The 21,842-nt window shown below is 37.6% G+C and overlaps 1 protein-coding gene across 2 annotated transcripts in view; it reads left to right on the top strand.

Annotated features, from left to right (window-relative positions):
• ints10 (integrator complex subunit 10) overlaps positions 1-21,842 on the top strand; it is a 79,697-nt gene that overhangs the window by 944 nt on the left and 56,911 nt on the right. Inside the window, exons 2-11 of one of the 2 annotated variants that reach the window (XR_014602823.1) lie at positions 2,117-2,150; positions 2,614-2,748; positions 10,546-10,613; positions 10,693-10,796; positions 11,062-11,201; positions 11,640-11,721; positions 13,953-14,087; positions 17,367-17,559; positions 19,704-19,873; positions 21,573-21,706. Coding sequence is in view for 1 of the 2 variants with exons in the window: in XM_084085599.1 (XP_083941725.1) it covers positions 2,620-2,748; positions 10,546-10,613; positions 10,693-10,796; positions 11,062-11,201; positions 11,640-11,721; positions 13,953-14,087; positions 17,367-17,559; positions 19,704-19,873; positions 21,573-21,706 (1,155 nt within the window). In the remaining variant the exon portion in view is untranslated. Of the gene's footprint in view, positions 1-2,116; positions 2,157-2,611; positions 2,749-10,545; positions 10,614-10,692; positions 10,797-11,061; positions 11,202-11,639; positions 11,722-13,952; positions 14,088-17,366; positions 17,560-19,703; positions 19,874-21,572; positions 21,707-21,842 lie in introns of both variants that reach the window. The other variant, XM_084085599.1, reaches the window with a different exon arrangement.

Here is a 21,842-nt window from a genome sequence, read left to right on the forward strand (position 1 = left end):
ATTATAAAATGTCAAAATCGAAAACATCTACGATAGTCTTGATCTAAGGCTAGTTTTATCCTATAGTTTATTTAAGACACTACATTGTTCTCTCTGCACTCTATTTATGTGACTTATTTATTGACCTTGTTATTTATTGACTAGAGTTCATTTTTACTCTGATTATTGTTATGATCACACTTTGCTCTGGATGAGAGAGATGAGACACTTAAAGTAATGTGTGTGTGTGTGTGTGTGTGTGTGTGTGTGTGTGTGTGTGTGTGTGTGTGTGTGTGTGTGTGTGTGTGTGTGTGTGTGTGTGTGTGTGTGTGTGTGTGTGTGTGTGTGAGAGACTGCAGGAGACCTAAACTAAATAAGTCACTGAGAGGTGATGAGATGGGCCATTGTCTATTGTGTGACGCGCTACACAATAATAATAATAATAATAATAAAACTTTATTTGTATAGCACTTATTTAAACAAAGTTACAAAGTGCTTGAACAATCAAAACAGCAATCAACAACAACAATGCAATAATGAAATAACAGTGATATATTACATTTACAATAGAACAGAGCAATAATAAACAACATTTAACTCAGGGAGTTAAGAAGGCCATTGTGTAGAAATGGGTTTTTAACAGGGATTTAAAAGTGGTTCATGATCTGGTTAATCTTAGTTGCTCTGGTAGGCTGTTCCAGAGTCTGTGACCTCCTTTGGTCACCAAATTAGCCATATAAATCTCCAGTAGACCCTGGCAGATGATCTAAGGGTGCGTCCTGGCACATAAGGTTTTGCCACAAGCAAAACGCCAGTAACAAAAACGCTGAAAGAGTGATCAAAAAGGTCAACCAAAGAACACGCTTTTTGTGTAGGATTGGACTACAGTCTAGTCAGTAAGAATACTCTGAAGATTCTTGCAGGGGCCCTCATACAAGGTTATTATGATTATGCATGTACTTCATGGTATCACAACACCTCAAAGGCCTTAAAAACAAGGCTCCAAACATCCCAAAACAAACTTGTAAGGCTACTTCTTGGCCTCAATCACAAAACCCATCTAACCCCTGATCATTTTGCTAGGATTGGATGGCTTAGGGTTGAGGACAGAGTACAGCAACTTGCTTTGGGCCTGGTCTTCAAGATACACCACAACATTGGGATCCCCCTGTATTTGTCAAAATACTTCCAAAATGTTAATGAAATGATCATAACACCAGAGGCAGCTCCAAGAATCATGTTCAACCCTTTTTTGGCTCAACAAAGGGAATGAACTCGTTCTTATGCTATTCATCAAAAATGTGGAATGCCCTACCAAAAGGAGTAAAGGAGTGTAAAACCCTACTCACTTAAAAAATGCCCTAAAGATACACCTTCAGGAGGCTGCAATTCAAAAATGGCCCCTGTCCAAGTCCTAACCTACCCCGTGTCCTAACCTAACCTACATCCTACCCCCCCCCCTCTCTTTCTTCTTTTGTACATATTTTTCACTCTTCATACCAGTAACCTGTAAACTGATTGTATGACATTCTGTATAGTAGTGTGTATAACTGTCTGTCTCTTATATGTCATCATGATTTGTGTGCGTGGGGATCTCATCTTAAACAAGCTCAGTGCTTAATGAGTTTTCCAGTTTAGTAGACCTTGTATAGAGGATATGCGTGTGACATCATCATCAAACCTGGAAGTTATGCAGGAATGCCTACTGAGTGTCAAAAAAATACTTTCTGGCCTTGACAGCCCATGCATCCAAACAGAAAAGTCATATCTGATTGCATTAAACAACATTAAACAATGTTAAACTCATTTTGCATGTTTCTTTGCCACTCAATTTGCCACTCGATGTGCCATTCACTTTAAGCATGCGCATATCCTCTATTGTGAATTTGTACTTCCATGTACTGTTGTTCTCATGTCTTACTAAATAAAGTACATCAATCAATCAAAGACTCGCTGGATCCAAACAATGCGTTTTAAGGGGTTTATTAAAGCAACATAAATAACTTAGATAAAGGGTGCTTAAACTCATATAAAGGGTGATCACAGCGATCAAACAAAGTAAATAAAGTGTTTAAAGCGGTCAACAAAAAGTAAGTTTCCCAAACACCCCCCCCCCCCCCCCTCTCTTTGTTCTCAGCAGGAGGTCAGGTGGTGCTTTTGAGGTAACCAGGGTTACGGTTAGTCAATCATCCGCACACACTCACACTCACACACACACACACACACACACACACACACACACACTCACACACACACACACACACACACACACACACACACACACACACACACACACACACACACACACACACACACACACACACACACACACACACACACACACACACACACACACACACACACACACACACTCACTCACTCACACAGTGACAGGGCATTGACCGAATATATAAATAACTAAACATAGACATCATAATAACAATAAACCTACAATGTGTCATTAACCCTTTAGGACTTAATAACCAACCTTAAGCCATAGAAAATAAATCATATATTAATGGAACAAATTGCTTAAATATAATTTATAATTGTTCCTCATAATGATCTAATAAAGAAGAGAATAAAACAACCTTACAGAATGAGATGTATGTTTTATATTCATATATCCCAGAGGACATCATGTCTGCCCAGAAGGACTGTGACTTCCTGGTGAAACGAGCCAGAGATCTGGTGTCAGAAGATCCATGCGCCGCCAAGGCCTGGCTCATAACGGCCAGAACCCTCTACCCTAGCGACTTCAATATACAGGTAACAACATCTGGTGTAACACCTACCGACTTCAATATACAGGTAACAACATCTGGTGTAACACCTACCGACTTCAATATACAGGTAACCAGTGTTGTGCCTGAACGCGTTCAATGAACAGTGTTGTGCCTGAACGCGTTCAATGAACGATCGTTCATGAACTCGTTCATATTTTGGGCGAACGTGAACTGAACGTACTGTATATCCGCTAGATGAACGTTATCGTGAACGCGTTCATTCTGGCGTTTGTGAACGGCGTTCTCTCTTCGTTCAACTTCGTTCAAGAGTGTCCCAAATTTCCATGGTTACATCGGTTTGTCATGTTGTATTTCATCCTATTCTGTGTTTCCGAGGCGTCGTGAACGCACCATCAGCCCAAAAAAAGAAAAGCAAGGCTGTGTCTAACATTCATCTGCGCAGCGCGCCGAGCGCGGAGTCCGAGCAGCACAGACAGTTACGGCCACTCGGCCAGGGCGAAGGGCTGACACTTTATCCGCTCTGCGAAGTCATTTCCCGGCCACAAGCATTTGGAAGTTGACTTGTGTCTCTTCCAAAGTATCGGTGTTGTTTCCTTGGCTTCACTGCCGGAAAAATTAACTTGAAGCTGGGCTGAATTAATAAGTAAACACCGCGGAACGGCGAAATGAGTTTGGGATCATGTCACAGCAACAACGTGGCTGATGCGTCGTAGCAGCACCGTAGCCTAACAGCCGACTTTAGGACGGTAGCCCCGGCCCCCGAACCTCTGAATGACCGTCATATTGTAGTCTGGACGTCCGACCCGACTTTATTTTGGCATTAAAAGTGGACTTCTGCATCTGGCTTTTGATGTTAACAGTGTCATACACTCACTTTGACAAGCCCCCAGCCCGCCCCCAAGATGAATGAAAATCTTTAGAAAATAGCAGATCTACAAGCTCACTGTGTCGCCGTGACCTGTTGTGAGAGCTTGTAGATCGGCTATTTTCCAATAGCCAAAACTTAAATAGGGCTGAAGTGATTCATGTATTTGTAAAATCTACAAAGTAACTAGTAACTCAAGTTTTGAAATAATTAAAAATAAAGTACAGTACTTGAATAAATGTGCTTAGTTACTTTACACCACTGGAAATAATACATATAGGGTGCTTTGTGTATGTACACCAGAGAGGATATAATATATAAGAAAATTAAATAAATAACATTGGTTTTATAATGAATTGGATAAATAATAGAAGTATAGTAATAATAATAAATAATATATTTGGATGCATCCTGCTCCATATACAATACAATGCACTGCTTTTCAGTTCATCATTCAAGTTTGAGCCAATAAAAAATATGCGATTAATATGCGATTAATCGCACTAATATATATTGGGAAAAAAGAACGAAAAATAACTGAACTAGTTCATTTTTTGAACCATGAACTTTAGTTCAAAATTTTGAATTATGAACTGAACTTTGAACTAGTTCATTTTAAAATTTGTGAACTGAACTTTGAACTAGTTCATATTTTAAGTGAACTTTCCCAACACTGCAGGTAACAACATCTGGTGTAACACCTACCGACTTCAATATACAGGTAACACCATCTGGTGTAACACCTACCGACTTCAATATACAGACCAAGCAGATGTACTACTTTCAGTTACTAAGATGAGAAACGTTGCTTATAATTAGAGGACATGGCAATGCTGAGTTTCTCTCTGTCGCTGTCTCTCTCTGTCCGTCTCTCGCCCCCTGTCATTTACTCCTACATGTACTCAAATATGCTGTATTGGGCCCTAAATGTACTGTAAGTAAGGGGGGGGGCAGTATGATATGTAATTAGCCCCTCATTTGTAATGGAAATTTACATGCAGTTAAAAGATCAGGCGGGTTGTATTGGTAACCGGAATACTCGCCCCAAAACACGCTCGCCCCCATAGTTTTCGCGGACCAGGGGTTCTTGTATTCTTGTATTTGTTTTACTGAGGTTAAGGTTAGGAATAAGGTTAGGTTTAGACATAGTTTTACTGAGGTTAAGGTTAGAAATAAGGTTAGGTTTAGACATAGTTTTACTGAGGTTAAGGTTAGGAATAAGGTTAGGTTTAGACATAGTTTTACTGAGGTTAAGGTTAGAAATAAGGTTAGGTTTAGACATAGTTTTACTGAGGATAAGGTAAGGAATAAGGTTAGGTTTAGACATAGTTTTACTGAGGATAAGGTAAGGAATAAGGTTAGGTTTAGACATAGTTTTACTGAGGATAAGGTAAGGAATAAGGTTAGGTTTAGACATAGTTTTACTGAGGTTAAGGTTAGGAATAAGGTTAGGTTTAGACATAGTTTTACTGAGGTTAAGGTTAGGAATAAGGTTAGGTTTAGACATAGTTTTACTGAGGTTAAGGTTAGGAATAAGGTTAGGTTTAGACATAGTTTTACTGAGGTTAAGGTTAGGAATAAGGTTAGGTTTAGACATAGTTTTACTGAGGTTAAGGTTAGGAATAAGGTTAGGTTTAGACATAGTTTTACTGAGGTTAAGGTTAGGAATAAGGTTAGGTTTAGACATAGTTTTACTGAGGTTAAGGTTAGGAATAAGGTTAGGTTTAGACATAGTTTTACTGAGGTTAAGGTTAGGAATAAGGTTAGGTTTAGACATAGTTTTACTGAGGTTAAGGTTAGGAATAAGGTTAGGTTTAGACATAGTTTTACTGAGGTTAAGGTTAGGAATAAGGTTAGGTTTAGACATAGTTTTATTTACTGAGGTTAAGGTTAGGAATAAGGTTAGGTTTAGACATAGTTTTACTGAGGTTAAGTTTAAGAATACCAGGTGAATACCGCCGGATTTGCCCCGGGGCGACTGTGTTTTGGGGCGAGCGTTCTGATATGCCTCATGTTGATGAGGACATAAAGTGGAGGCGCGCATAGCAGAGCCACACACACACACACACACACACACACACACACACACACACACACACACACACACACACACACACGGGTTGTCTGCTGTGCATTGTAAGCTGCACTGTCGCGCTCTGATAAAAACAAAGGCAGAAGAAGCTTAGAACACACATCACTAAAGACAGAAGAAATCATCTGTATTTTGAGGGAAATCAATATGAATGAGAGGAGATCCTGCTCTCACTGACTCTCCCCTGTGTGGTTGACACATATATATATATATAATATATATTATATATAATATAATAAATCAATATGAATGAGAGGAGATCCTGCTCTCACTGACTCTCCCCTGTGTGGTTGACATATATATATATATAATATATATTATATATAATATAATAAATCAATATGAATGAGAGGAGATCCTGCTCTCACTGACTCTCCCCTGTGTGGTTGACATATATATATAATATATATTATATATAATATAATAAATCAATATGAATGAGAGGAGATCCTGCTCTCACTGACTCTCCCCTGTGTGGTTGACATATATATATATATATAATATATATTATATATAATATAATAAATCAATATGAATGAGAGGAGATCCTGCTCTCACTGACTCTCCCCTGTGTGGTTGCTATGTGACTGTCAGTGTGATTAATTAAAAGTTAAGGAAATGTGTTCCCCCCAAAAATGCGCTATTTACCAATTAAAAAAAAGAATACACTGTTTTATCCCCCCATAATATAATGCACTATTTACACATTAAACATAATGTACTTTGCATGAACGGGTGCTGTGGATAAAGTGCCTGACTAGTCGACCTGCTGCAGCAAAAACAGGCTAAATCCATCGCTGATTGTTAATCACAGTGTACAGTATGTGCAAAACACGGAACTGAGTGGCAGTTCACCCGTTGGGGGAGAGTAGCAGCCACAACGTTGGCTGCGTTGTGGTGAACACATGCAGACACTTTCCCAGTAAGTCCCCAAGACTCCACCACATCACCTAACCCTATATATTAACCCTAACCCTATATATTAACCCCTAACCCTATATATTAACCCCTAACCCTATATATTAACCCTAACCCTATATATTAACCCCTAACCCTATATATTAACCCCTAACCCTATATATTAACCCCTAACCATATCATATAACCCCTAACCCTATATATTAACCCCTAACCCTATATATTAACCCCTAACCCTATATATTAACCCTAACCCTATATATTAACCCCTAACCCTATATATTAACCCCTAACCCTATATATTAACCCCTAACCCTATATATTAACCCCTAACCCTATATATTAACCCTAACCCTATATATTAACCCCTAACCATATATATTAACCCTAACCCTATATATTAACCCCTAACCCTATATATTAACCCCTAACCATATCATATAACCCCTAACCCTATATATTAACCCCTAACCCTATATATTAACCCCTAACCCTATATATTAACCCTAACCCTATATATTAACCCCTAACCCTATATATTAACCCTAACCCTATATATGAACCCCTAACCCTATATATTAACCCCTAACCCTATATATTAACCCTAACCCTATATATTAACCCTAACCCTATATATGAACCCCTAACCCTATATATTAACCCCTAACCCTATATATTAACCCCTAACCCTATATATTAACCCCTAACCCTATATATTAACCCCTAACCCTATATATTAACCCTAACCCTATATATTAACCCCTAACCCTATATATTAACCCCTAACCCTATATATTAACCCCTAACCCTATATATTAACCCTAACCCTATATATTAACCCTAACCCTATATATTAACCCCTAACCCTATATATTAACCCCTAACCCTATATATTAACCCCTAACCCTATATATTAACCCCTAACCCTATATTTAACCCTAACCCTATATATTAACCCCTAACCCTATATATTAACCCTAACCCTATATATGAACCCCTAACCCTATATATGAACCCCTAACCCTATATATTAACCCCTAACCCTATATATTAACCCTAACCCTATATATTAACCCCTAACCCTATATATTAACCCCTAACCCTATATATTAACCCTAACCCTATATATTAACCCTAACCCTATATATTAACCCTAACCCTATATATTAACCCCTAACCCTATATATTAACCCCTAACCCTATATATTAACCCTAACCCTATATATTAACCCTAACCCTATATATTAACCCCTAACCCTATATATTAACCCCTAACCCTATATATTAACCCTAACCCTATATATTAACCCCTAACCCTAGTCCCCAAGACTCCACCACATCATTTAGTTTAGCTAACAGGTTGTCTGCTGTGTGTCTGTCGGCCATACTCTGTGTCAATAATACTCTGTGTCAATAATACTCTGTGTCAATAATACTCTGTGTCAATAAGACTCTGTGTCAATAAGACTCTGTGTCAATAAGACTCTGTGTCAATAATACTCTGTGTCAATAAGACTCTGTGTCAATAAGACTCTGTGTCAATAATACTCTGTGTCAATAAGACTCTGTGTCAATAATACTCTGTGTCAATAAGACTCTGTGTCAATAAGACTCTGTGTCAATAATACTCTGTGTCAATAATACTCTGTGTCAATAATACTCTGTGTCAATAATACTCTGTGTCAATAAGACGTTCCACTCCTCGTCCTCTTCACTTTGTGTTTACTAGTGTTAGTTTAGTGGAAGTCACGTGTGGTTTGTGTTTACTAGTGTTAGTTTAGTGGAAGTCACGTGTGGTTTGTGTTTACTAGTGTTAGTTTAGTGGAAGTCACGTGTGGTTTGTGTTTACTAGTGTTAGTTTAGTGGAAGTCACGTGTGGTTTGTGTTTACTAGTGTTAGTTTAGTGGAAGTCACGTGTGGTTTGTGTTTACTAGTGTTAGTTTAGTGGAAGTCACGTGTGGTTTGTGTTTACTAGTGTTAGTTTAGTGGAAGTCACGTGTGGTTTGTGTTTACTAGTGTTAGTTTAGTGGAAGTCACGTGTGGTTTGTGTTTACTAGTGTTAGTTTAGTGGAAGTCACGTGTGGTTTGTGTTTACTAGTGTTAGTTTAGACTAGGGTTTAACACCGGGATTCCCGATTTATTTGCCGTCCAGGGAATTGAAATCGGTTCCCGGGATCCCGAAGGTTGTTTTTTCTTGTTAGAAATTACTACTAATTAGTGGTAAATTCTATCTACAGCGTGGAGGAATATAAATTATAATTAGCCTAGTTACTTGCCGCGTTGCCGACCAGGACAGGGTCCTATCGTCCCGTTTGGAACCAATATGGGACACACTGAATGTAATAGTAATGAACAAAATAAAACACAAGGGGGAGGCCAGTAGTTTGTCGTAGGACCCAGGTCCCAGGTTGGACCTCATATGTTCAGTCTGTGCTGCTCCCAGATGAGTGAGGCTGGGACCAGGTTGTGCTGCTACGCAGGGTCGGGTGAAGGTAAACGGAAGACTTGCCCCAAAACACGTCACCCCCATTTCTTTCGCAGACAAGCGGTTCTTGTATTTGTTTTACTGAGGATAAGGTTAGAAATATAGTTTGACTGAGGATAAGGTTAGAAATATAGTTTGACTGAGGATAAGGTTAGAAATATAGTTTGACTGAGGATAAGGTTAGAAATATAGTTTGACTGAGGATAAGGTTAGAAATATAGTTTGACTGAGGATAAGGTTAGAAATATAGTTTGACTGAGGATAAGGTTAGAAATATAGTTTGACTGAGGATAAGGTTAGAAATATAGTTTGACTGAGGATAAGGTTAGAAATATAGTTTTACTGAGGATAAGGTTAGAAATATAGTTTTACTCAGGTTAAGTGTAGGAATAAAGTTAGGTGTTGGCACCATTTTACTGAGGAAACGTTTAGGAATAAGGTTAGGTTTAGTTTAGGCATAGTTTACTGAGGTTACGTGTAGGAATACCAGGTGAATACCGCCGGAGTTGCCCCGGGGCGACTGTGTTTTGGGGCGAGCTTAGTAAGCCTACTATACTCCACCACATCTACAGAACTGAAGAGAAAACGCACGCTTTGTCGCTAAAGTTAATGCTTTACGGTTAACGGCACAACACATGGTGGTCTGTCTGATCAAGCAGAATCACAAAACAAGAGCAAACAGTCCCATAACGTAACGTCAGAAACACAGAACACCGTGGCAGCAGTGCCTGTGTCACACAGGTGGCGACCCCAATCATCTCCCTATGATTATATGTATGGAACATCTTGTTCTAAATCTGATCGATTTGATCATTTTCTTGCATATTTGATAGCAAATAGATAGGTGTCAATGCTTACTAGGAATACAGGGTAGGTGGGCACAACAGGGACATCTGGGCACCTCCATGTAAAATTGGCTATTTAAGTATCTACTTATAAATGCATTTTAGTGGGCACTTTCTTTTTCTTTTTTTTACCCTTTAACAGGAATTCCCGGAAAGCCCTGGAAAAGGTCTAAAAAATCCCGGGAATTAAAATTAGCTATTTCCGGAAAATGTTAAACCCTAGTGTAGACTTGACCCTTCAAAATAAAATGTTTTTTTTTGTTTTTTTTAACGGTTTGCCATTAGCCGTAATGTTAACCGGTTGGCCATCCCTAGCATTAACATCAGTAACAGATGAGATGAATGTATAACCAATGTATAATGTATAATGTAATGAATATAATGAATGTATAATGAATGTATAACTGTCTGGAACTAATCCATTCTCAGTTGGAAACACTAGGAGCAGTTTTTCCCACTTCTGATTATTATGAAGATGTGGAGATGAACCAAACTGAAGTTGTTACAGGAAAGATTGAATTCAGCACAGAGGGAAGGACAACTATGGAATATATTGTATAATAGTTTTGTATGTATTTGGTTTATATCTAGTTCATTTATTTGTATCTTTTCAGTATGAGATGTACATGATTGAACGGAATGCAGAGAGGACTGCCCCCGCAGGCAGACTACTGTATGACATGTGAGTAGATAATCCATTATAAATAGAACAATGTAAACATAATGATAATAATAATTGATGATAAACATTCATATCTCAGGTTTATAAACTTTCCTGACCAGCCGGTGGTGTGGAGGGAGATCAGTGTGATCACATCTGCTCTGCGCCAAGACTGTCAAGATAAACACGCTGCCTTCTTACAAGGTATGTTATAGATATGTTATAAACACCCCCAAAACATGTATGTTATAAACACCCCCAAAACATGTGATCTTATGTTAATGTATGTTATATATATATAATATAAATACTTATATATATAAGTGTATATTTATATAATATAAAGATCTTATATCAAAATGAGGGGGAAATCATAGACTCACAGCCCAGCAGAATAATACAGTCCTAAACACAGGCCCTGTTTTACAGTGTGAGATGATGTGTAGTTGTGTTGTGTATTGTTTTACAGGGGTGTTTGAGACGCTCCCAGGGCGTGTCCAGTGTGAAATGCTCCTCAAAGCCACAGAACAATGTTTCAACACTCTGGAGAAAGCTGAGATGTTGTTACTGCTCCTCAAACGATTCCCTGAGTCTGTGGTCCAGCATGGAGTAAGTATTTATACCTGAGTATTTATACCTGAGTCTGCAGTAAGTATTCAGTGTTTCTAGGAACTACTAAGTCGTTACAGTGGAGCTCAAAGACAAAGCATTTTTTTGCCCTCAAAATAAGAAGTCTGGTGTCTTTGAGATGAACATCTGTCACAGAGTCACAGTGGCCCTGTGGACCCCTGTGGGCCCCTGTGCAAGACTTGCATACAAAAAGACAAAAGCATTGGAGGAACTTGCATTGAAATCTTGTCATTAAGATGGATTCATGTTTATTTCACAGATGTTTCTTTGCTCATTCTAATCACATAATAATGTTTGGTGTTGCTTTCTTGACCAAACAAACACATCTACTGTACAAGCTGTCCACAGACACAATGATATCATGTGTTGTGTACACACATAATGTACAGTAAATAAATCAGTATAATGTGTTTTCAGGTCAATCTAGGAGAGACGTTGTTGGAAGCAGAGATCTCAGAAAACTTGGACACTCCTGTCAACTGCTTCAGAAAACTGTTTGGTCAGTCCAGTACACACACACACACACACACACACACACACACACACACACACACACACACACACACACACACACACTTACACACACACACACACACACACACACACACACACACACACACACACACACACACACACACACACACACACACACACACACACACACACACACACACATACATAATCAAGGGTCCTGGAACAATGATTTGTTTGGCTATGCATGGTTTTTGGCTTTGATTTTGTGAAAAAATGAAAACATTTGACAAAACATGGATAAACATTACACACAACATATTTTTTTTTGCCGAATGGGCTGCGTGATTGCAGCCTAATGTATACCGGACGTGACAAAAAGAACAGATCTACAAGCTCACAACGTGCTGCAGCGTGATGCAGAGTTAGTTTACAGTTAGTTTGGAATGGAATTATACCATTCTATGCTTTATTTTTGCTACTCTGCCTGTCTTTGGGCATACATAGTAGTAAGCTCTATTTTCGGCCGAAGATCCTATACCCACTATTTGGGCATTTAGCATGGTGTAAGTGGCGTTACCGTGCAAAAGTTGCTATCTTGGGACACCAGCCTTATCCCTAAAACACCTGCTGCTCTACCTGTTACATCCTACTATCCTACTATCCTACTATAATCCTACTATAATTCTAGTAACCTCTGTCCGTTTGTAGTGGTGGTGGTGGTGAAGCTACCCGGTTCTCCCCACTGGCTGGACCAATTGCTCTGATTTTGCACACAGCCATTGACCATTACCATCTGAACACAACTGTGAAGCCCGTTTTTCAATTTCATCAAATCTCAGCTTCTTATTAGCGTTTTTGTGTCAAACACTGTCGCCATGGTTACGGGGCTGTCCAGCTATGGGACGAACTGCCTCCCGGGTTGCCAGATCATGTGCGCATATCCCCCCACGGCTGCGCTGCGCCGACCGGGTATGGTCTAGTTATGCATAATTACAACAATAAAACCAATCATTGCATTGGGGATAATGGCGTCTCCTAAAGGCAATGGCATCTGGCACTGCCATTGCCTTTAGGAGAAGCCATTATCCCCAATGCAATCTTACGCTCTCTCCTTCTCTGTCCATTGAAGAGCGACGTTGCCTTGGAATAAATGTATATTTGATACACAGAATCTGCTTGTGTTCTGGATTAATTAAACACAATGGTCTGGTGGTCAAACGACATGGTATTAGTTATTTAAACACAATTGACATACAGAATTGACACTCTCACTTCTACTGATTATAGGAACATTTGAATCACAGAGATTGGTTGAGAATCAGCAGAGAGGGAGAGCTCTGAATGTTGTGTCGTTGTGCACATCACAACTCCCAACATGTCCATTGCAGGCAGGCTCTACCAAACCAATGTGGCACAGCGGGTGCTTTTAGAATCTGCTATGCGCTTTCCAAACGTGTGTGTGTGTGTGTGTGTGTGTGTGTGTGTGGGCAAGATAGCAATTTTAGGGAAAGCGCAACAATACGCCCACGGCCAAATAACAGAGTCGGCATAATGAATAGCGGGTATAGTGGCCGTAACATACCGTTTAGGGACAGACAGTGCCAGCTCCCCTGTGTGTAACTCATGGGTAGCGGCTAGGGCCCGAATAGGGCCCTCGAGAGTCATTATTGAGCTGAATGATTGTTATATAGGCCTGGAAATGTGCTAAAATGTAAATGTTTTCTGGAAAAAGTTGGCCTGTTATAGCGCCACCAGGAGGCCACAATAACGTACCTGACCTGACCGGAGACCTGTGCTCCAAGGAGCACTTTTTCTAGTTATTATTATTATTATTATTATTATATGTAATCACAGTGTGTAATGTGTGTGTTACAGTGTGTAATGTGTGTGTTACAGTGTGTGATGTGTGTGTTACAGTGTGTAATGTGTGTGTTACAGTGTGTAATGTGTGTGTTACAGTGTGTGATGTGTGTGTTACAGTGTGTGATGTGTGTGTTACAGTGTGTAATGTGTGTGTTACAGTGTGTAATGTGTGTGTTACAGTGTGTAATGTGTGTGTTACAGTGTGTAATGTGTGTGTGTGTGTTACAGTGTGTAATGTGTGTGTGTGTGTTACAGTGTGTAATGTGTGTGTTACAGTGTGTAATGTGTGTGTTACAGTGTGTAATGTGTGTGTTACAGTGTGTGTTACAGTGTGTGATGTGTGTGTTACAGTGTGTAATGTGTGTGTTACAGTGTGTAATGTGTGTGTTACAGTGTGTGATGTCCTTCCTCTCATCATGTCCAACGCTGACATGCGTCTTCCCTCCAGTCTGCTGCACAAATACCTGCTGAAAGCAGCAGAGTTTTACATCTGCTACGTGACCCGAGGCCCTGATGTACACATACCTGGTAAATATTATTATTATTATATTATATACAGATATGTACACATACCTGGTAAATATTATTATTATTATATTATATACAGATATGTACACATACCTGGTAAATATTATTATTATTATATTATATACAGATATGTACACATACCTGGTAAATATTATTATTATTATATACAGATATGTACACATACCTGGTAAATATTATTATTATTATATACAGATATGTACACATACCTGGTAAATATTATTATTATTATATACAGATATGTACACATACCTGGTAAATATTATTATTATTATATTATATACAGATATGTACACATACCTGGTAAATATTATTATTATTATATTATATACAGATATGTACACATACCTGGTAAATATTATTATTATTATATACAGATATGTACACATACCTGGTAAATATTATTATTATTATATTATATACAGATATGTACACATACCTGGTAAATATTATTATTATTATATTATATACAGATATGTACACATACCTGGTAAATATTATTATTATTATATACAGATATGTACACATACCTGGTAAATATTATTATTATTATATTATATACAGATATGTACACATACCTGGTAAATATTATTATTATTATATACAGATATGTACACATACCTGGTAAATATTATTATTATTATATACAGATATGTACACATACCTGGTAAATATTATTATTATTATATTATATACAGATATGTACACATACCTGGTAAATATTATTATTATTATATACAGATATGTACACATACCTGGTAAATATTATTATTATTATATACAGATATGTACACATACCTGGTAAATATTATTATTATTATATTATATACAGATATGTACACATACCTGGTAAATATTATTATTATTATATTATATACAGATATGTACACATACCTGGTAAATATTATTATTATTATTATTATATACAGATATGTACACATACCTGGTAAATATTATTATTATTATATTATATACAGATATGTACACATACCTGGTAAATATTATTATTATTATATACAGATATGTACACATACCTGGTAAATATTATTATTATTATATACAGATATGTACACATACCTGGTAAATATTATTATATTATATACAGATATGTACACATACCTGGTAAATATTATTATTATTATATACAGATATGTACACATACCTGGTAAATATTATTATTATTATTATATTATATACAGATATGTACACATACCTGGTAAATATTATTATTATTATATTATATACAGATATGTACACATACCTGGTAAATATTATTATTATTATATTATATACAGATATGTACACATACCTGGTAAATATTATTATTATTATATTATATACAGATATGTACACATACCTGGTAAATATTATTATTATTATATTATATACAGATATGTACACATACCTGGTAAATATTATTATTATTATATACAGATATGTACACATACCTGGTAAATATTATTATTATTATATTATATACAGATATGTACACATACCTGGTAAATATTATTATTATTATATTATATACAGATATGTACACATACCTGGTAAATATTATTATTATTATATACAGATATGTACACATACCTGGTAAATATTATTATTATTATATTATATACAGATATGTACACATACCTGGTAAATATTATTATTATTATATACAGATATGTACACATACCTGGTAAATATTATTATTATTATATTATATACAGATATGTACACATACCTGGTAAATATTATTATTATTATATTATATACAGATATGTACACATACCTGGTAAATATTATTATTATTATATTATATACAGATATGTACACATACCTGGTAAATATTATTATTATTATATACAGATATGTACACATACCTGGTAAATATTATTATTATTATATTATATACAGATATGTACACATACCTGGTAAATATTATTATTATTATATACAGATATGTACACATACCTGGTAAATATTATTATTATTATATACAGATATGTACACATACCTGGTAAATATTATTATTATTATATTATATACAGATATGTACACATACCTGGTAAATATTATTATTATTATATACAGATATGTACACATACCTGGTAAATATTATTATTATTATATTATATACAGATATGTACACATACCTGGTAAATATTATTATTATTATATACAGATATGTACACATACCTGGTAAATATTATTATTATTATATACAGATATGTACACATACCTGGTAAATATTATTTATTATTATTATATTATATACAGATATGTACACATACCTGGTAAATATTATTATTATTATATACAGATATGTACACATACCTGGTAAATATTATTATTATTATATTATATACAGATATGTACACATACCTGGTAAATATTATTATTGTCTCCGCCAGGCCGAAAGGCATGGCGAGAGAGTATGTTTTACCCTCCGTCCGTCCTTCCGTCCGTGTGTGTGTGTGTGTGTCCTGTCCGTGTGTTACCAGCTAATCTCCGGCACCGTTGGCCCGGTCGCTGCGAAACTGTGCACACACACTCCCTGGATGCCAATTCAGAACCTCTGCCCCACATTTTTCACATGGGCCTGTTATAGCGCCACCAGGAGGCCGATTTGTGCAAAACCATTTTTTTCCCATTACACCTACAGCTTTTAACCAAACGTCATGCAAATCGGTACACAGTATCTCTATAGTCATGTGATCAACCCGGATCTGTCCGATATCCCATATTGCATCCTCATTGGCTAAGGTTGGCTTCCAAAGTTTGCAGGATTGGTCCGTTTTGAACAAACTGCCTCCAATCATGAACGCAGCTTGCCATTTCCATAAAATTTCACATGCACATTCCCACTAGGCCGAGGAAGAAATGCCACTTGAAATTTTTCAAATCAGCCTCATGGTGGCGCTATAACTGGCCAATTTGCATTTTTAACTATAACTGCACCGATCTGCGTGAAACTTTGCGCCACCAGCAGGTCTAATTTAGCAAAACACATTTTTGGAACAAAATGCCTCAAATCATGAATGCAGTGTCCCATTGAAAGGCCTAAGAATAAATGCCACCCTTTTCACATTGGCCTATTATAGCGCCACCAGGAGGCCACAATAACCTACCTGACCTGGCGGAGACTTGTGCTCCGAGGAGCACTTTTTCTAGTTATTATTATATTATATACAGTGAACTTCCAGCATCAGAGGCATTCTAGAAGTGGGCGGGGTCACCGTTGAGCTCTGTTGTTCCTCTCTCCTTATTGGACGCCAGGCTCTCAGGAGGCCGGCTCTCTGAAGTCTCCGCCCACGGCGTCTTCCCGAGGCTCCTCCTCCTCCCAGCGGCATGTGATTGACGGCCTGTCAGAGAAGTCGTCTCTGGTGACAGAGCCCTGGGACAGACTGATGGACATCCTGGTGGTGGTGGGGACACGCTGTGAGTGGCAGGGAGACATGAAGGGACACAGGTACCTTAATATATATATACATACATATATACATATATACATATATATATACATACTGTATATACATACCAGGGGTCGCGCTAGGATTTTAATCTGCCGGTCCCAATGTCCGGAAGGATTCAAATTTATTGGACATCTGACAAAAATAACGGTCATAATTATTTTTATGCATTAGTGACAAGCAGGTGCGTAAATACAGCCTAACACTTAGGCCTACAGCATTATATTTTAGATTGAGCTATTAGAACATGAACCATCATAATATACACATTTTATATAGCAGGGTCATCTTACACAAATACATTAATTACCTACATTACCATTTGCGCATGCTGCGTGCGTAATGGTTTCTCAATAATCAATTGCGTTTGTATGCATTTTCTAATCAAAGGGCACTGCACAAAATTGGGCATTTCAGATTAATCCTTCATAACGTGGCTCAGCTGACCTGTTAGGGCAATAAACTATAGACCACTACTCACTCACAGGAGGTTATAATGTATAGTTAGACAGTGGATGCCGTCCGTGCGTCTAGTTGGGACAGCCGTGGGAAAGTTGATGAGTTGTGAGAACCTTGTCGTCTCCTCATAGAGCTATTCAGTTCAAAGTGGTAACGTTTTAACGTGTCCACCTCATAGAGTTAAAAATAGGTCCACGATTATGATTAACGTCGTGTTTCACCTCGATGCCATAGTTGCAGTAGCCTATAGCTGTTGTGAAGAGTATTTACGCATCTGTGTTAGATTTCATCTTCAACCTGCACTGTTGTTAAACTGTAGGGCAACTTGCCAACTTTACTCACAAGTGCCATTGTATTAGCCTAGTATCTGTGACATATTCTAACTAGTAATGATACAACTTGTGTTTGACTGGCTGTTAAATACACAACTTTATATAATGTAACTTGTAACCGGACCGCGGTGTCTCTGTCTGTCTGCCGAGACCGCTGGCTACGCAGCAGCAACAACTAGCTCTCTTCTTTTTCCTGTTGTACCTTCACAATAAAGTGTCTCCTATTTACCGCCCAATGCAGCACATTTTACACTGGTTATTATTAACAGGAAATAGGTGTAACCTAACAGCATGTGACAAACTATTTTTGTCTAGTACGTCTCTCTCTCTCCCAGAAACACACGCACGCTGTTAAGAGAGAGAGAGAGAGAGAGAGAGAGCTTGCAAAGCAGTGGATTTAAAATGTGCCTAATTTTGCGGTGATAATTAATGAACAGCCGTGTCATTATCAACCGGTCAGGATGTCCGGAGAGATTTATTTTTTCCTTTGTCATAAATAAACGGTCAAAACCGGCAATTATCGGACTAACGCGACCTCTGATCCATACATACATAAATATATACATGGAGACACGCTGCGAGTGGCAGGTACCTTTTATATATAGACTGCCAACAAAAAGTTTGGAAACTTAACTTCCTTCAATAATACAGATTGATATTGTATTTTATATGGTTTCTATGGTTGATTAGTCACCTTTACAACAAGGTACAGTTTGTGGAACACAGCTAAACGTGTGGGTAGCACCCCCCCCCCCCCCCCCCAAAACCTTTGCCAAAATACCCCAATATGCTTCTGTTGGTAATCGCTCTCGTTTCGCTCAAAACCAGAGTCACAGGTGACTGACTGACACCTGAACATGGCTTTTGCATCTTTGTTGAGTTTGTGTTGAAGCTCCAAGCAGCATCACTGCCCCCCCCCCCCCATGGAAAAATAACACGTTTGTCCCTTCAGCATAAGACCCATGATGCAACAGGGCAAGTGAAGCTGGTGTTCTGCTATGCAGAGTGGCTTTATTTGGTGTCAGCCCCTGGTACCATTTACACACTTAGAACCAAGTTCTGTGACACTGGTGAAGTCAAAGGAAGCTTCACTGAGGAACCATAGGTTTTCTTCCAGAGATTTACAGGCATTATTGGCACAACGGTAACGAAGACAGATGTCAAAGTTGCAGAACCCATGCTCAGGTACCAGTCACACACCTGTGACTGACACACACCTGTGTGTGTGTGTGTGTGTGTGTGTGTGTGTGTGTGTGTGTGTGTGTGTGTGTGTGTGTGTGTGTGTGTGTGTGTGTGTGTGTGTGTGTGTGTGTGTGTGTGTGTGTGTGTGTGTGTGTGTGTGTGTGTGTTAGGACATACGGTGACATGCTACACACAGTGAAGGACTTGTGTCGCTACCTGCCCGGGTTAGAGGGAGACACCAGGACTCACTGCTGCCACCAAGTGGTCATCTGTGCTGCTCTGGTCCTGTTCCGCAGTGCCTTCCTCTATGTGTCTGCTGTTCAGCCTGCACTGTTCTCAGGTCAGTTTATATCATATATATACATTATATATGTGTCTGCTGTTCAGCCTGCACTGTTCTCAGGTCAGTTTATATCATATATATACATTATATATGTGTCTGCTGTTCAGCCTGCACTGTTCTCAGGTCAGTTTATATCATATATATATGTTATATATGTGTCTGCTGTTCAGCCTGCACTGTTCTCAGGTCAGTTTATATCATATTTATACATTATATATGTGTCTGCTGTTCAGCCTGCACTGTTCTCAGGTCACTTTATATCATATATATATGTTATATATGTGTCTGCTGTTCAGCCTGCACTGTTCTCAGGTCAGTTTATATCATATATATATGTTATATATGTGTCTGCTGTTCAGCCTGCACTGTTCTCAGGTCAGTTTATATCATATTTATACATTATATATGTGTCTGCTGTTCAGCCTGCACTGTTCTCAGGTCAGTTTATATCATATATATATGTTATATATGTGTCTGCTGTTCAGCCTGCACTGTTCTCAGGTCAGTTTATATCATATTTATACATTATATATGTGTCTGCTGTTCAGCCTGCACTGTTCTCAGGTCAGTTTATATCATATATATACATTATATATGTGTCTGCTGTTCAGCCTGCACTGTTCTCAGGTCACTTTATATCATATATATATATGTTACAGGGAGATTGGAGAAGGCACGCTCGTTTTTACCACCCACCCATATATATACAGTGTAACCGCCCCCTATAAGTGAGTTTTGGACACTGACCAATCCTGCACCGTGATTGGCCAATAGTCTACAACGCAGTCTACACCCCTAACCCTTCCATTGTTAATGCAAATCGATACTTTTGCAAAGTCAGCCAATCACATTACAGCTAGTGTCATCACCACTAACTGTAATGTGATTGGCTGACTTTGCAAATTCAGGACTGTGATTGGCTAGCGAAACACATGACACATGTGCAGCCCTATGAATAGCAGTATGGACTTTAAAAAAGTCATTTATCCTTTTTTTAAGTGAGTCATGTTGTGATGACCACACACCGCCCACTTCACACTGGGTGTGATTTTTTTTGTACAGGTGTAAATACATTGAGCAGTGGTCCATATATATATATATATTTTTTTTTTTACAGGTGTAAATACATTGAGCAGTGGTCCATATATATATATATATATATTGTTTTTGTACAGGTGTAAATACATTGAGCAGTGGTCCATATATATATATATATATTGTTTTTGTACAGGTGTAAATACATTGAGCAGTGGTCCATATATATATATATATTTTTTTTTTTACAGGTGTAAATACATTGAGCAGTGGTCCATATATATATATTTTTTTTTTGTACAGGTGTAAATACATTGAGCAGTGGTCCATATATATATATATATATATATTTTTTTTTTTACAGGTGTAAATACATTGAGCAGTGGTCCATATATATATATATATATATATATATATTTTTGTACAGGTGTAAATACATTGAGCAGTGGTCCATATATATATATATATATATATATATATTGTTTTTTACAGGTGTAAATACATTGAGCAGTGGTCCATATATATATATATATATTTTTGTACAGGTGTAAATACATTGAGCAGTGGTCCATATATATATATATATATTTTTTTACAGGTGTAAATACATTGAGCAGTGGTCCATATATATATATATATATATATATATTTTTTTTTACAGGTGTAAATACATTGAGCAGTGGTCCATGGATCCTTCTAGAAGACCTCAGTTGGGTTTATAACGACTTGGAGGAACGAGGAGCCAAACATGGACATAAAAAACGAAAACTGGCTGACGGGAGAGAGAAGACCATGGTGACTATTATTATTATTATTATTATTATTATTATTATTATTACTCTCCGCCAGGAGAGTATTGTTATCACTGCGTTTTCACTTTCTAAACATGACACACCGATTGGTCAAGCCTCACGTGACACGTGAAATACTG

The sequence above is a fragment of the Gymnoscopelus microlampas genome (genome assembly GCF_963454915.1).
Source record: "Gymnoscopelus microlampas genome assembly, chromosome: 18".
Lineage (NCBI taxonomy): Eukaryota > Metazoa > Chordata > Actinopteri > Myctophiformes > Myctophidae > Gymnoscopelus > Gymnoscopelus microlampas.